This window comes from Leptodactylus fuscus, chromosome 8 (assembly GCF_031893055.1).
Source record: "Leptodactylus fuscus isolate aLepFus1 chromosome 8, aLepFus1.hap2, whole genome shotgun sequence".
NCBI lineage: Eukaryota > Metazoa > Chordata > Amphibia > Anura > Leptodactylidae > Leptodactylus > Leptodactylus fuscus.
In genome coordinates this window covers 20176765-20191790 of record NC_134272.1, presented here as the reverse complement: position 1 = coordinate 20191790, position 15026 = coordinate 20176765, and the positions used below count along the sequence as shown (strand labels likewise).

Genomic DNA, 15026 nt, shown 5'->3' with positions numbered 1-15026 from the left:
TCTAAGTCATATTTTTACCATCTTAGTGATGGAGCTAGCTCATCACCTATTTTTTGTGGGAAATGTTTTTCTTTTCTGCAGTACATGCAACTCTTTATGTTTAATCAGTTTTCATTAAAATTTTATCGAATAACAAAGAAGTCAATAATATGTGTGTTTTGCAAGCCTCAAAAAGTAAAAATAAGAAAATATATTGAGCATATAAGGCATACGCCAACAAATCGACTTGCATGAAATATAGGTAGGACAACTGTAACATCTTCCTTAAGGGATTCTATCATTAAAATCACATTTTTTGTCGATCACATGTAGGAATAGCCTTAAGAAGGCTATTTTTCTCCTACCTTTAGATGTCTTCTCCGCACTGCCGTTTGGTAGAAATCCAGGTTTTTGTCTGTATGCAAATGAGTTCTCTTGCAGCAGTGGGGGCGGTCCCCAGCACTCAAACAGCACTGGGGGCGGCTCCAATGCTGCGAGAGAAATCTCCAGTCCCACCTCCACTTCTTCAGGAACGGCCTCTCTGCATGTCTTCTTCCAGAACCGGGATCAAACATCTAGGCCTCGGGCAGAGCCGACTGCACATGCCCACAGGCCGCAAGAAAATGACTGCTTACTTACTATGTAAGTGTCCATTTTTCTTGTAGCAAACTGAGGCCCCACTTTGCAGAAACGCAGATTTTGCTGCAGTTTTTTGAGCCAAAGCCAGGAGTGGATTGAGCAGAAGGGAGAAGTATAAGAAGCTTCCTATATATTTCCTATTCCATTTGTAGTCATTCTTGGCTTTAGCTCAAATGAAAAGCGGCAAAATTTATAACAAAAAAAGCTGTGTTTCTGCAACGTGGGGCCTCAGGCTAATGTTTTTTTTTTTACATTCTACTACTTTTGCAAAGTAAACCTTACCTTTTGTAAGAACATTTTTTTTCAAGACCTTTAATTTAATTTTTTTTTTTGGTCAGTGGAATGTGAGGGCTTATTTTTTGCAGGAAGACCTGCTGTTTATATTGATGCCATTTTTGGGACCATCACACCTTTTTTTAACAGACAAAATACAGCAAATTTATTGTAAACAGAAATTGAGAAAAATTCATAAATAAATGCTTTGCAGGATTTTTTATTTTTAGGTTTTCACATTTATTGTAGAAAAATACAGTCATGGTGAGGAGACATTTTATGACACATCCCAACTCACAGCTTCCAATACAAGACACTGATCCCAGGAGCTAACTCTTTAATCCCCCCGCGGTTTCCATTAGGCTTTAGTTCCCTTGCAGATCCCTGATCAGCGGCATGTTATTTTTTTTCAGAGATCCCAGGAGCCGATCCTTGTCTTTATTTCCCCAGGATCGAACGAAACGATAGAGCTCTCGCATCTTGTTAGTAGAGGGACTCTTGCTACGGATCATGTCATATGCTTCAGGTGTTAGCAATGTGTCCTGAAGGAGATCATCCAGGATCGGATCCACCAGAACCACCCGGGTGATCAGTGCAGGCCGATGTCTGTCCACAAAATGCTCAACATCTGCAATAAAACCAAAAAACCTCACATGTTGTTTGTTTTCTATTAATCCTTTCCCACTGTAGCCATTTTTCACTTTCAAATGTCGGACATATTTCTACTAGACTTTTTTTTCCCTTTTTTAACATAATTTCTCTATTGTATATACTGTACTAGGAAAATCAAGACATCTCAGGAGGAGCCTCCAGTCTATTGCTCACCTCTAGATGGTTCTCCTTGATCTGCCTCATTCCTTGGCTCCTTGGATGGACAGCTATTCACTGAAAAATACACAGACCAAGATCAGCCCAAGCCTGGTGACTACACTGTACTATGGAAGAAGATAATATAGCTGGGTATGAGCTTACCAATGTTACATAGGACTGCAGGTGACATCTACTACATTATCTGTACTCCGAGACTTATCACTGTGTTATCTGTGGTGTTACATAGGACTGCAGGTGACAACTACTACATTAGCTGTACTCAGAGAGTTATCACTGTGTTATCTGTGGTGTTACATAGGACTGCAGGTGACATCTACTACATTAGCTGTACTCAGAGAGATATCACTGTGTTATCTGTGGTGTTACATAGGACTGCAGGTGACAACTACTACATTAGCTGTACTCAGAGAGTTAACACTGTGTTATCTGTGGTGTTACATAGGACTGCAGGTGACATCTACTACATTATCTGTACTCCGAGACTTATCACTGTGTTATCTGTAGTGTTACATAGGACTGCAGGTGACATCTACTACATTATCTGTACTCCGAGACTTATCACTGTGTTATCTGTAGTGTTACATAGGACTGCAGGTGACATCTACTACATTATCTGTACTCCGAGACTTATCACTGTGTTATCTGTAGTGTTACATAGGACTGCAGGTGACATCTACTACATTACCTGTACTCAGAGAGTTATCACTGTGTTATCTGTAGTGTTACATAGGACTGCAGGTGACATCTACTACATTATCTGTACTCAGAGACTTATCACTGTGTTATCTGTGGTGTTACATAGGACTGCAGGTGACATCTACTACATTATCTGTATATAGAGAGTTATCACTGTGTTATCTGTAGTGTTACATAGGACTGCAGGTGACATCTACTACATTACCTGTATACAGAGAGTTATCACTGTGTTATCTGTGGTGTTACATAGGACTGCAGGTGAAATCTACTACATTATCTGTACTCAGAGAGTTATCACTGTGTTATCTGTGGTGTTACATAGGACTGCAGGTGACATCTACTACATTATCTGTACTCGTAGAGTTATCACTGTGTTATCTGTGGTGTTACATAGGACTGCAGGTGACATCTACTACATTATGTTTACTCAGAGGGTTATCACTGTGTTATCTGTGCTGTTACATAGGACTGCAGGTGACATCTACTACATTACCTGTACTCGGAGAGTTATCACTGTGTTATCTGCGGTGTTACATAGGACTGCAGGTGACATCTACTACAGTATCTGTACTCCGAGACTTATCACTGTGTTATCTGTAGTGTTACATAGGACTGCAGGTGACATCTACTACATTATCTGTATATACAGAGTTATCACTGTGTTATCTGTGGTGTTACATAGGACTGCAGGTGACATCTACTACATTATCTGTACTCCGAGACTTATCACTGTTATCTGTGGTGTTACATAGGACTGCAGGTGACATCTACTACATTATCTGTACTCAGAGAGTTATCACTGTGTTATCTGTGGTGTTACATAGGACTGCAGGTGACATCTACTACATTACCTGTACTCAGAGAGGTATCACTGTGTTATCTGTGGTGTTACATAGGACTGCAGGTGACATCTACTACATTACCTGTACTCAGAGAGGTATCACTGTGTTATCTGTGGTGTTACATAGGACTGCAGGTGACATCTACTACATTATCTGTATATAGAGACTTATCACCGTGTTATCTGTGGTGTTACATAGGACTGCAGTTGACATCTAATACATTATCTGTACATTTTAGAGTTCTACTTCACAATATACTGCTTTTGGCGGGTTCATTCCAGTGCCCGGGGTCTCTGTTTTGTAATTTCCATTTCCTGCCCGAGAAACTGGACAGGAGACGGAAAGTCGGACATGCAGGACTTTGTGTCCGGTTAAAAAAAAATAAAAAAACGGTTTCGCCGCGGAGACCACAAAACGCTCACAGGCTCTCACAGCCGGACATTGTCTGCCGGGTTTCTGTCTTCTGTCGGCAGAAGACGGAAACCTGAAAGCAGAGATCGGGGCGCAGATGTGAACACGGCCTTTCCAGGGAATCCCTGTTATATTATTTCTGCACTTCCTGGCATAGTAAGATCACTACAGCTGGACATATTCTTGCAGGATTTTCTGGTTCTTACCTGTCTTTAGGTCATTCCTGAGCTTCTCGGCCTCTTGTCTCTCGTCTATGGTTTCTAAAACTGCCAGGGTCACCTGAGCCCCATAGCAGTCCATGTAGTATCTGCTGATCAGATCCGCCACATCCTCAGTGTCTGCGTCCACCAGTTTCATTTTGGTAGATGCTAAATCGTAGTGGGCTAAAGGACTTCCGGTGACGTCGTGACCATGTGTTCAGACTCTGGTGTGGGCGGAGCTGGATCTAGGTCCTTACTGAGTATAGACTCAGTAAGGACCTTCTGAGGTCATAAGGTCACATGACAGGGTAGGCGTGTCTTTACTAGTAAGAAGGTCCTTCCACTGTATCCTGTGTAGTGGAGTAACATGGAAAGATGTGAGGTGCAGGATGTAGTGTAGGGGGCAGAGATGTGGGGTGTAGGGGGAAGAGATATGGGGTGCAGGGTGTAGTGTGGGGAGAACGATTCGGGGTGTAGTGGGGGGAGATGCGGAGTGCACAGTGTACTGGTGAGGGGAGGGATGCAGGTTGGCTACGTGGACTGTGGGGAGAGAGAGATGTGGGGTGTGTGGTAGACTGTTGGGGGAGATGTGGGGTGTACTGTGGAGGGAGAGTTGCAGGTTGCACTGTGTCCTGTGGAGAGAGAGATACGGGGTGCATGGTGTACTGTGGGGGGAGATGTGGGGTACACAATTCACTGTGGGGGAGAGATGTGGGGTGCATGGTGAACTGTGGGGGGTGGGGGGACATGGTGAACTGTGTGTGGGGGGCATGGTGAATTGCCGGGGGAGGAGGTATTGTAGAGCTGTGTTACTTTAGGGGATGGCAAGCTATGGTTGATGCTTGGTGGATTTAGCAAACTATGGCCCTGTGGGGCCGAGCTGTAGGGATAGCAAGCTTGATACCTTTGTAATATGGTAAGCTCTGGGGGGCTTGTGTGTGCTCCATGGTAGAAGGTAGATCCGGGTGGGGGGGGTTGGAGGTTTATGGCAGGCTTATGAAGAATGGAGGAATCTTTCATATCTGTGTTAGGTTTTCATAAGAGGTGCAAAGAAACTCCTCCATTGGCGGTGCATACAGTAGGTGATTGACAATGTGCTTTAGGATAAAGCCCCACATAGGGGGCCACAGCCAAAAAGCCCTGCAAGAAAAACCTTTGTGGAAACACATTGTGATTTTCCCACAACACCTTTCACAGAAAGTGAGTAGAATTTTGATCTGTGGACTTTCTACTTCAGTTATACCTATAGGGTGACCGCTGGTGTTTCCATAGGTATAACTGACATGCTGCAATTTCCAAAAACTCCCCAGGTATTTCTCTGCTATGTGTGGATGGGATTTGCTAGACTCCTATCCACTTTGCAGGGACTGTAAAACGCCGCAGTTTTTGCTGTAGTGTTTCTGCCACGTTGGGCTTCAGCCTTAATACACACATGGGGAGCTGTGGGAAACTTGTTTGGGGGGCTCTGAGCTGTGGAGTGCTTATTAACACTATGGGGGTGCACTAGAGAGATGTAGAATGCTTGTGAGGGGGTGCACAGGAAATATATGGATATTAGTGATATGCTAGCATTACGGGGGTAGACTTATAGGAGCTATCTGGTCACCACAAGGTAACCCCTCCCCGTGGGCATCATGCACAGGGGTGATAAGAGTTTGGGTGTTTTGCACACCAGTCTGAATGGAATGGCTGCTCTCCATCTATTTCAGTGATTTCAGACCACTGCAGAAAGCCAAAGTATAAAATAATGCTTGTTGTGACTGGGCAACCCCTTTAAGGTTCATGGGGGATAGTAACAGTGTGGGGGTACACTGGACGGACATGGGGGACAGTGCGGTGCTTGTTAGTAATGTGGGGTACACTGGAGGGACATGGGGATAGTGCGGTGCTTGTTAGTAATGTGGGGTACACTGGAGGGACATGGGGATAGTGCGGTGCGTGTTAGTAATGTGGGGTACACTGGAGGGACATGGGGGATAGTGGGGTGCTTGTTACTAATGTGGGGGTACACTGGAGGGACATGGGGGATAGTGCAGTGCTTGTTAGTAATGTGGGGTACACTGGAGGGACATGGGGGATAATGCGGTGCGTGTTAGTAATGTGGGGTACACTGGAGAGACTTGGGGGGATAGTGCGCTGCTTGTTAGTAATGTGGGGTACACTGGAGGGACATGGGGGATAGTGGGGTGCTTGTTAGTAATGTGGGGTACACTGGAGGGACATGGGGGATAGTGGGGTGCTTGTTAGTAATGTGGGGGTACACTGGAGGGACATGGGGGATAGTGGGGTGCGTGTTAGTAATGTGGAGTACACTGGAGGGACATGGGGGATAGTGCGGTGCTTGTTAGTAATGTGGGGGTACACTGGAGAGACTTGGGGGGATAGTGCACTGCTTGTTAGTAATGTGGGGGTACACTGGAGAGACTTGGGGGGATAGTGCGGTGCTTGTTAGTAATGTGGGGTACACTGGAGAGACTTGGGGGGATAGTGCACTGCTTGTTAGTAATGTTATGCCACTGGTTCGGACTGCTATTATTATACTCTGTGATCTCTTCAGACCCCCATAGTATAACAAGCAAGAAGTCTAGGTGAAGTGAACAAACCTAAAAACTGAGTACTCACCTCCCCCGGGCTCCGGCAATGGTCCTCATCCTCTTCAGGCCTCCTGAATGAAGTCAGGGACATGGTGTCATGATGCATAGAAACAAGTGTCATAACACTGTGTGACTCTTCCAATTGCGCCTCAGCGGTCCCTGTTCAACACTGAAACAAAAATCACAAAAAAAAAGAAATAGACAGAGCAACACGGTGGCTCAGTGGTTAGCCTTGCAGCGCTGGAGTTCTGGGTTTGAATCCTGCCAGGAACAACATCTGCAAGGAGTTTGTATGTTCTCCTTGTGTTTGCATGGATTTCCTCCCATACTGATGCAAAGATGTACTGATAGGGAAAAATGTACATTGTGGGGCTCACAAACTACAAAACAACAAAACAAATAGACTACTAAGAAATATTTACTAAAGCATAACTTGTGGCAGACCTCAGACTGGCCCACATGGGAGCAAGTGACCACCGAGACCACCAACCCCTGCAAGAGTGCTGAATGATACAGTACATTCTCCGCACTAACTACAGATGTGTCCACAGAACAGAAATGGTCCAGGGTGAGGGCCAGGCAGCAGGTAATACTGAAAAAAAGGTGTTCAGTGCAGTTTTAGGAATGTGTGAAAGGGATTCATATCTGAATTTAGCTGTATAGTGCGCCCCCAGATTGTACTGGTGAACCCCAATCACCCCAATCCAATGCTAGACCTAGTCAGAGCATAAGCAAGAATGACACCTTTACTTAGAGTCTTTTCACATGACCAAGTGTTGCCGGCTGCATCAGAAGACCCCACAAGATGGCGCTGGCTATTCTAGTACCGATGACTAGGTCTTGTGCCATGTCACTCGCTGAGTCCTCCCATCAGCGGGATCACATTGAATTTGCTCCATGAAAACTTGTCAATGGATTTTATACTCGCTCCGGGATCACAAGTCTAATGGTCCATACAGAATACCTCCTAACATACCTGTATTCAGCGGGACAGTCCCAGATTCCAGGTGCTGTCCCAGTCTGCGTCTTCTAATTTTATTTATATCTTTTTGTAATGACAAGAACTGTTTATACTCAGTCTGATGGAGATTATTTACAGTTATGTTATAAGTTATGGAGCAATATGGATGACTATAAGTATACAGTGGGCATAGGAATACCGGTAGGGATCAGACAGCCATTGTCCCAATAGCGTAGTCACAGATCACAGAGAATGTATATATGCTACTAGAGGAGGTGTGTACAGATAATGTATATGGCCGCTCCTTAAGTTACTAATATCAATTTATAGCTATAATAGTAATATTTATTCACTCATTATTAACAAGTAAGAAAAAACAATGTAAGATGTCATACAATAAACATTCCTATAGATGGCGCTGATGGAATTTATTAAAGCTTTCATCTCTTTTTATTATGAAAGTATGTTCTGCTGGAACTTGTTGCATATAGTGATATGGACCATTCTGGTATAACCTGGGTATCTCCCAGGGGCATAACTACCGCGGAGGCAGCTGCCACAGGGCCTGGGACATTAGGGAGCCTGGTGACAACCACTACCGCCACTGCGTTTTTTTTTTTGTTTTTTTTTTACTAGGCCGTTACTGCTGGAATTACTCCAGCCGGTAACGGGCCCTATTTACTTACCGATCCTGGCTGGGCCGGGATCAGTAAGTGACACCGCGGGCCCCACAAAGACTATCATTATACTCGGGGGTCTTTGCAGATCCCCGAGTATAATGATTGGAGGTAACAAACATAAAAAACACTGTTACTTACCTCTCCGCGCAGGCCTCAGCTCAGTCCTAGTTGTCTGACGTCTCTGTCGTCCCATGACCCCGGCCTGCGTCCCGGGTCATGTGACGTCCGACGTCATTGAAGAAGGCCAACAGCAGATGCCGACAGCCTAGGAGCCGGGGACAGGGAAGCAACAGTACTTTTTTATGTTTTTATTCCTCTGGGTCTCTGATTATTATACTCTGGGGTCTGAAAAGACCCCAGAGTATAATAATTATTTATGGGTGTCCACAGTGGGGGATAATACTGAGTGCAGGGGACACTATGGGACATAATACTGTGTGCAGGGGACACTATGGGGCATAATACTGTTTGCAAGGGTCACTATGGGGCATAATACTGTGTGCAAGGGCCACTAAAGGACATAATAGTGTATGCAGGGGCCACTAAGGGACATAATAGAGTGTGCAGGAATGCGGAGGAGGGGGTCGGTCGAGGTCTTCGGCATTGGTCGGGAGGGGGGCCCATGTCAAAAGTTCGCCACGGGGCCCCGCCATTCCTAGTTGCGCCACTGGTATCTCCTGTATATAATTCTATATATACAGCTGGTATATGTTATACATCTTCTTGTAATTAGTGATATGGACCATGCTGGTATAACCTGGGGATCTTCTCTGACCCTGCAGTTCTATATAGTAATTATTACACTAGAGCCTCGTCTCCTGTGATACCGGCTGTTATTTGTACGCACAGTCATATACACATTATACACACATATCCCAGTCCTGATACTATATAATATGACAGCTGCCGCCTCTATGATTCCTGGCTTCCCATAACTCTCAGCTGTTCCAGGACAGATATCAGTGTCAGAAATAACCGGCAGTGGGTGGAGGGGTGCGGACAGATCTACTGGACAGGACTGGCTGGGCACCTCCTACAGCTCGGTACTGAAACCTCTAGATCAGTGGCCACCTGTCCTGGTCCATATCTGCCTCTCCTGGTCAACGTCTTCAGCTTTCTGGTCAGTGTCCTTTCCTCCTGACCGGTGTTTCTTCGTCAGCAGCTTTCTCTTCTGGTCAGTGTTCACCCTACTGGGTAGTGTCTTCCCTTCTATTCATTGTCTGTCTCTTCTCTGAATAGTCTGTCTTTTGTGGTCAGTGTCCACCATTTCTGGTTGTTGTTCTCTGTCCTGAGCAGTGTCTGTCTCTTTTCTGGACACTTTATCTCCTTAGGTGAGTGTTCAGCTTTCCTCTGTAGGTCAGTGTTTGTTCCGTGTATGATTCCTGCCTCTTGGATATGGCAACTCTCTTGTGTTCTCTCTATGTCTTGCCTTCTCCTGGTCACTGTTCTTCTCCCCATGTCTTGCCTTCTCCTGGTCACTGTTCTTCTCCCCATGGCTGGTCTTCTCCTGGTCACTGTTCTTCTCCCCATGGCTGGTCTTCTCCTGGCCGCTGTTCTTCTCCCCATGACTGTTCTTCTCCTGGTCACTGTTCTCCTTATCCCTGGTCTTCTCCCGGTCACTGTTCTTCTGCCCGTCTGGGGTTCTCCTGGCCATTGTCCCCCAGGTCTTCTTCCGGATATTGTCCTTGTCCACAGTCAGCGTCTGGCTCTCCTCCTAATGTTTTGTCTGTTGTTCTTTTCTATATCCACATTGATTCCATGTATCTTCTCTGTATTATTCCTATCACTGCAGGTCTCCTGTGACATCTTGGTCTATCTGCAGGTAGGTAGTTCTTCACTAACCTCTGTGTGACCTTCACAATCATTTGCAGTTTTGCCTTGTCTTTCTCTCTCTCTCTCAGCTCTAGAAAAACTTTAAGGCTGAGGCCCACGAAGCAGAAATGCAGCTTTTTTTTGTTGCAGATTTTGCTGCTTTTTTCAGCCAAAGCCCAGAACGGCTAGAAAAGGAGGGGGAAATGTAGGAGAAGCTCTTATACCTTTCCTTGTGTTCAGTCCACTCCTTGTTTTGGCTTCAAAGACTGTATCAAAATCTGCAGCAACAAAAAAAAAATCAGCATTTTTGCAATGTGATGCTTTCGCCTAGTGGGGATCCAGGTGATGTAGACATTGATGACCTATCCTTAGGTTAGGTCATCCCCACTAAATCTGTGAGAGCCGACACCCATCACCTCCACTGATCAGCCAATATTCAGAATTGCGGCCCCCGGAACTAACACAGTGTACAGAGCCGGAAGCAAACAGCACCTTACATCTTGTAGTGGCCATTCTTAGTTACTGCAGCTCAGCACACATTCAAGTAAGGTAGCAGGCAACATCTGCAATGGCTGATAACTGAGAGCAATAGATTGATAGCTGGAGATACACTTAAGATCGACAGCTATTCTTCTCAATCTCCGCATAGACTTGCATGCTCAACTCGATCGCGTGTGCATGTGTTTTGAACAGGGAGAAAGGAGTAGCCCCCTGGCAGACACCATTGGTGGTGGCTTTGCTACAAAGGACCAGGAATGTAGACATCCAGTTACTAGGCCCTTCTCTCCCCAGACGTCTGCTGCTGGGGGAGAATCGGGAGACCTCCAGTCATAATCAGGCTTGGCCAAGTAGTGTTGTCAAAGGGAGGTGTGAAACTGTTCTCTAGAATTTATTCTTAAAAGGAGGCAAAGTGCTCTTCCGCTTGTGGTTTACAGATTCACTTCCTCTTCTGGAGAGGGCCTTCCACATTAAGTCAAGATCAGAGATTTGGAGAATCCTTTGGATGCAGCCTGCGTTATTAACTTCATGCATGTAATATAATTTAATATGGAGGATTTGTGAGTGTCTGCAGTGTAGACTGGAGCGGAGTTCTCCTCTTGTGTAACATTACCTCTCTGGCCTGTTGTGGCCTTTCCCAATATTCTATTTAAAGATACAGCAGTCCCTCCTTGAATTCCTATCATTACCAGCCTGCGATGTTCTGGCGGCTCTGCCATGTCTTAATACCCCTCACTCATTTTAGTCTCTTTACCCCTCTGTCTCTTAGAATGGCGAACCCCCAGCTGGTGCAAGGCATGCAGAATGACCTCACCTGTCAGCTTTGTCTCGAGCTCTTCCGATCGCCCGTCACACCGGAATGCGGACACACTTTCTGCCAGAGCTGCCTGATTGGGGCCCCCAAGGGCCAGGACCAAAATGGCTCCACTCTCTGCCCTACTTGTCAGGCCCCATCCCGACCTGAGAGCCTTCACATCAATCGTCAGCTGGAACATCTGGTGCAAAGCTTCAAGCAGGTCCCCCAGGGCCATTGTCTGGAACATCTGGACCCACTGAGTGTGTTCTGTGAGCAGGACAAGGAGCTGATCTGTGGGGTGTGCGCCTCCCTGGGGAAACACAAGGGACATAATATCATCACCGCCGCCGAGGCTTATACCAAGATGAAGGTGAGAACATGGGCAGGTAGCAATCCTCAAATATAATAACACAGAACGGCTCCATGTCATGGCGCTGGGAGGTGAATGTCTGCTTGTAGAAGAAAAGATTTAAAGGAATCCTATCACTCAGATGGCATTTTTTGTGCCTAACACGTCGGAATAGCCTTAAGAAAGGCTATTCTTCTCCTACCTTTCGTTGTCTTCTCCGTACCGCCATTGCATAGAAATACCGATTTTCACTGGTATGCAAATGAGTTGTCTCACAGCACTGGGGGCGTCTCCAATGCTGCCAGAGAACTGTCCAGCGCCACCTCCATCTTCTTTAGAAACGTCGTCTTCCTGTGTCTTCTTCCGGCGGAGGCGGTGAAACTTGTAGGCCTCGGGCAGAGCCTACTGCGCATGCCTGCGGCCACAAGAATAATGGCCACTTACACAGTAAGTAAGCGGCCATTTTCTTGTGGGCATGCGCAGTCGGCTCTGCCCGAGGTCCGAGGCCTACAAGTTTCACAGTCTCCGCTGGAAGAAGACACGGGAAGACGACGTTCCTGAAGAAGATGGAGGCGGCGCTGGAGAGTTCTCTGGCAGCATTGGGGACGCCCCCAGTGCTGTTTAAGCGCTATGGCCCGCCCCCAGTGCTGCGAGAGAACTCATTTGCCTACTGGCGAAAACCGGTATTTCTACGGAACGGCGGCACGGAGAAGACAACGAAAGGTAGGAGAAGAATAGCCTTTCTTAAGGCTATTCCGACGTGTTGGGCACAAAAAATGCCATCTGAATGATAGGATCCCTTTAAGCTCATGACTTCATACCTCACAGATGACATCGATGATAATTATAATGTATGAGGGTAAGTGGAGACATTGATATCTTATATTCTTTCTTAGAGACAACTTCCACAACAGCAAGTCCTCCTGCAGGAAGCCCGACTACGGAAGGAGAAGACAGTGGCTCTACTGGACAGACAGGTGGCAGAAGTGAAGGTCAGCGCTGGTGATGACCGTTCCCTGTCACCATTGACTTTAGCCTGGCGTTCGCTCCTCTGATCCTGCCCTCAGGATTTAGCTTCACCTTTTGCTTGGCCATTATCCGCTCCTCACATCTATTATCTTTGTACATCAGCCCCTTCTCCCTTCGGCATCTGTCCCACTTTTTCCCCCTGTGTCTGACCTATATTCTGTATTGCAGGATACAGTGTCCCGCTTTAAGTCTAGTGTGAAGGATCAGCTCAACACTATGCGCTCCTATCTGAACATCATGGAGACCTCACTATTCCGAGAAGCAGACAAAGCCGAGATAAACGCCACCTCTGCCCTTCTGGGCGAAAGGAAAAGTCTGGCCCATTACGTGGAGCAGCTTGGCCAGATGGACGGAGTCCTGAAAGACTTAGACGGACAGGAACAGACTGAATTTCTAAGGGTAAAAGTGATGGGTGGGGGTTATACTAGGGGCGGAGGTGGGGTGCAATGTCAGTATTAGGGTTATACTCCTCTATCCTGTTCAGACTCATCTGTCCCTCATCTGTAGTGTTACTATTAGGCTTAAAGATACAGAGTAAATTTCAGGGTTACAGGTTAGGGTTAGTGATTTAGGTAAGGGGTTAGTGGTGGAAATAGAGTTAGGGTTGGTAGGAGAAGAGATTATTATTAGGGTTAGTGATGGTTGTACAGGTTAGTAACAGTGGTGGTGGTAGGGGAGAGTGTAGGGATAGGGTTAGTATCACAATTAGTGGCAGGGCTTCTGAATTTGGGTGACTGTCCCTCATGATTTGTGATGAGAGAACTTGTAGGAGATGAGGCGGCCATGTGTAGAAATATCACTGGGATGAGCATCGTATAATACATTCTGTGACTTTATAGTCTGTTCCTCTAATCTAATCTTGTTTCTCCTCCTTCCAGAAATTCTGCGTAGTGACCAGCAGGTAAGGGGCTTTCTTCCATGTCTTTGTCTCTTCCATCCCATAGCAGCTGCCGGTCTCTTCCCCATACTCTTGATTTATATATTCCAACCATCTCTTGTGTACAGGCTTGGCACCACCTTGTCGGAGTCTCCTCTTCCTGGACGCCTGGACATCCAGCTGCCCATTATCTCCGATGAGTTCAAATTCCAAGTATGGAGGAAGATGTTCCGGGCCTTGATGCCAGGTGAGGAGGAAACTTGGGTTAGGGTACAATGGCCACTACCTGCAAAGTACAGGGTGTAATCTATGAAACAATTTCCTGAGATATATACTGAATGTATTACCAGCCATGACCAGCAGGTGGAAGCACAAACCCATTTATAGCTTCATGACTACTCGCCACCTCAGTTATGGTCAAAATGTTTGAATACTATTTCTTATTTTTCAAGCTCTGGAAAACTTGACATTTGACCCTGACACAGCCCAACAGAACCTGGTGGTGTCTGACAATGGTAAATCGGTGGAATGTTCTGACCACAAGCAGCCAGTGTCTGATGATCCCGGCCGCTTTGACAAAGGCAACTGTCTAGTCACCAAAGAAAGCTTCACAGCCGGAGAACACTACTGGGAGGTGATGGTCGAGGACAAACCAAGGTGGGCCTTAGGTGTCATCTCTGAAACCGCCAACCGTAAAGGGAAGCTTCACGCCTCTCCCTCCAATGGCTTTTGGATCTTGGGCTGCAAGGAAGGAAAGGTGTATGAGGCCCATGCAGAGGCAAAGGAGCCGCGTATCCTCCGCGTGGACGGGCGTCCTGAGAAGATCGGCATATACCTGAGCTTCTCCGATGGGGTGGTGTCCTTCTTTGATTCTGGAGATGAGGACAATGTTAAGCTACTGTATACCTTCCACGAGCGCTTCTCCGGCCGCCTCTTTCCTTTCTTTGATGTCTGCTGGCACGATAAAGGAAAGAACAGCCAACCCCTGAAGCTCTACGTGCCAACAGGTAGCCAGTGATTGCCACCAAGCCATGGAGATTGGCCACTGCCCATCAAGACGTATGAGAAAGACATAGCTAAAAATGGACGCATATAGTCTCCATAGTCAGGACTATAAGGGATGGACATCACAATCACCACTGATCCCACAGAGATTGACCTGATCATGATCCCCCCACACTACAGCCTGCCATGAGGCCTCACCACTGCAGTATCCAGAGAGTCTGAACCACTATATATTGGGGTGTGATGATTTTTGCACAAATAAAATATTTCCCACCACAGTTGCTGAGTGATTGGTATATGATTAGTTTATACAGGATGCTGGGACTTGTGGTTGCACAACAGTGGGAGAGTTGCTGATCACTGATTTTAGTTAAGCTATATATAAATACAAAAAACTTGATAGTCTTCAGTAGTTGATACCTTTTTAATGGCTGCAATATTTATCACTTTCCACTAGAGGCACCACTAAGATGGGGCTACATACACTGTTCAGTCATGGCATTAAAACCACCTGGCATTAGGGGGCACTGCAACTATGAAGCAAGAGAACTTGA

General features: G+C 46.3%; 2 protein-coding genes across 3 annotated transcripts; one reads left to right on the top strand and one right to left on the bottom strand.

Moving 5' to 3' along the window:
• Positions 1 to 1127: 1127 nt before the first annotated feature.
• LOC142217594 (apoptosis-associated speck-like protein containing a CARD) lies at positions 1128 to 4041 on the bottom strand. Its single transcript, XM_075285896.1, has 3 exons — positions 3878 to 4041; positions 1717 to 1776; positions 1128 to 1519 (listed from the first exon to the last, which is right to left on the bottom strand). The coding sequence occupies exons 1-3, from the start codon at positions 4026 to 4028 to the stop codon at positions 1257 to 1259; spliced, it is 474 nt and encodes a 157-aa protein (XP_075141997.1). The 5' UTR covers positions 4029 to 4041; the 3' UTR covers positions 1128 to 1256.
• A 5067-nt stretch (positions 4042 to 9108) lies between these two features.
• Positions 9109 to 14750, top strand: TRIM72 (tripartite motif containing 72). 2 transcript variants are annotated; one of them, XM_075283875.1, is made up of 8 exons: positions 9109 to 9226; positions 9899 to 9928; positions 11186 to 11582; positions 12458 to 12553; positions 12759 to 12989; positions 13469 to 13491; positions 13596 to 13714; positions 13920 to 14750. In XM_075283875.1, the coding sequence occupies exons 3-8, from the start codon at positions 11187 to 11189 to the stop codon at positions 14483 to 14485; spliced, it is 1431 nt and encodes a 476-aa protein (XP_075139976.1). In that variant the 5' UTR covers positions 9109 to 9226; positions 9899 to 9928; position 11186; the 3' UTR covers positions 14486 to 14750. The 2 variants fall into 2 exon arrangements, with proteins under 2 accessions (XP_075139976.1, XP_075139975.1); XM_075283874.1 differs by having other exon boundaries at positions 9146 to 9280.
• The last annotated feature ends 276 nt before the right edge of the window (positions 14751 to 15026 follow it).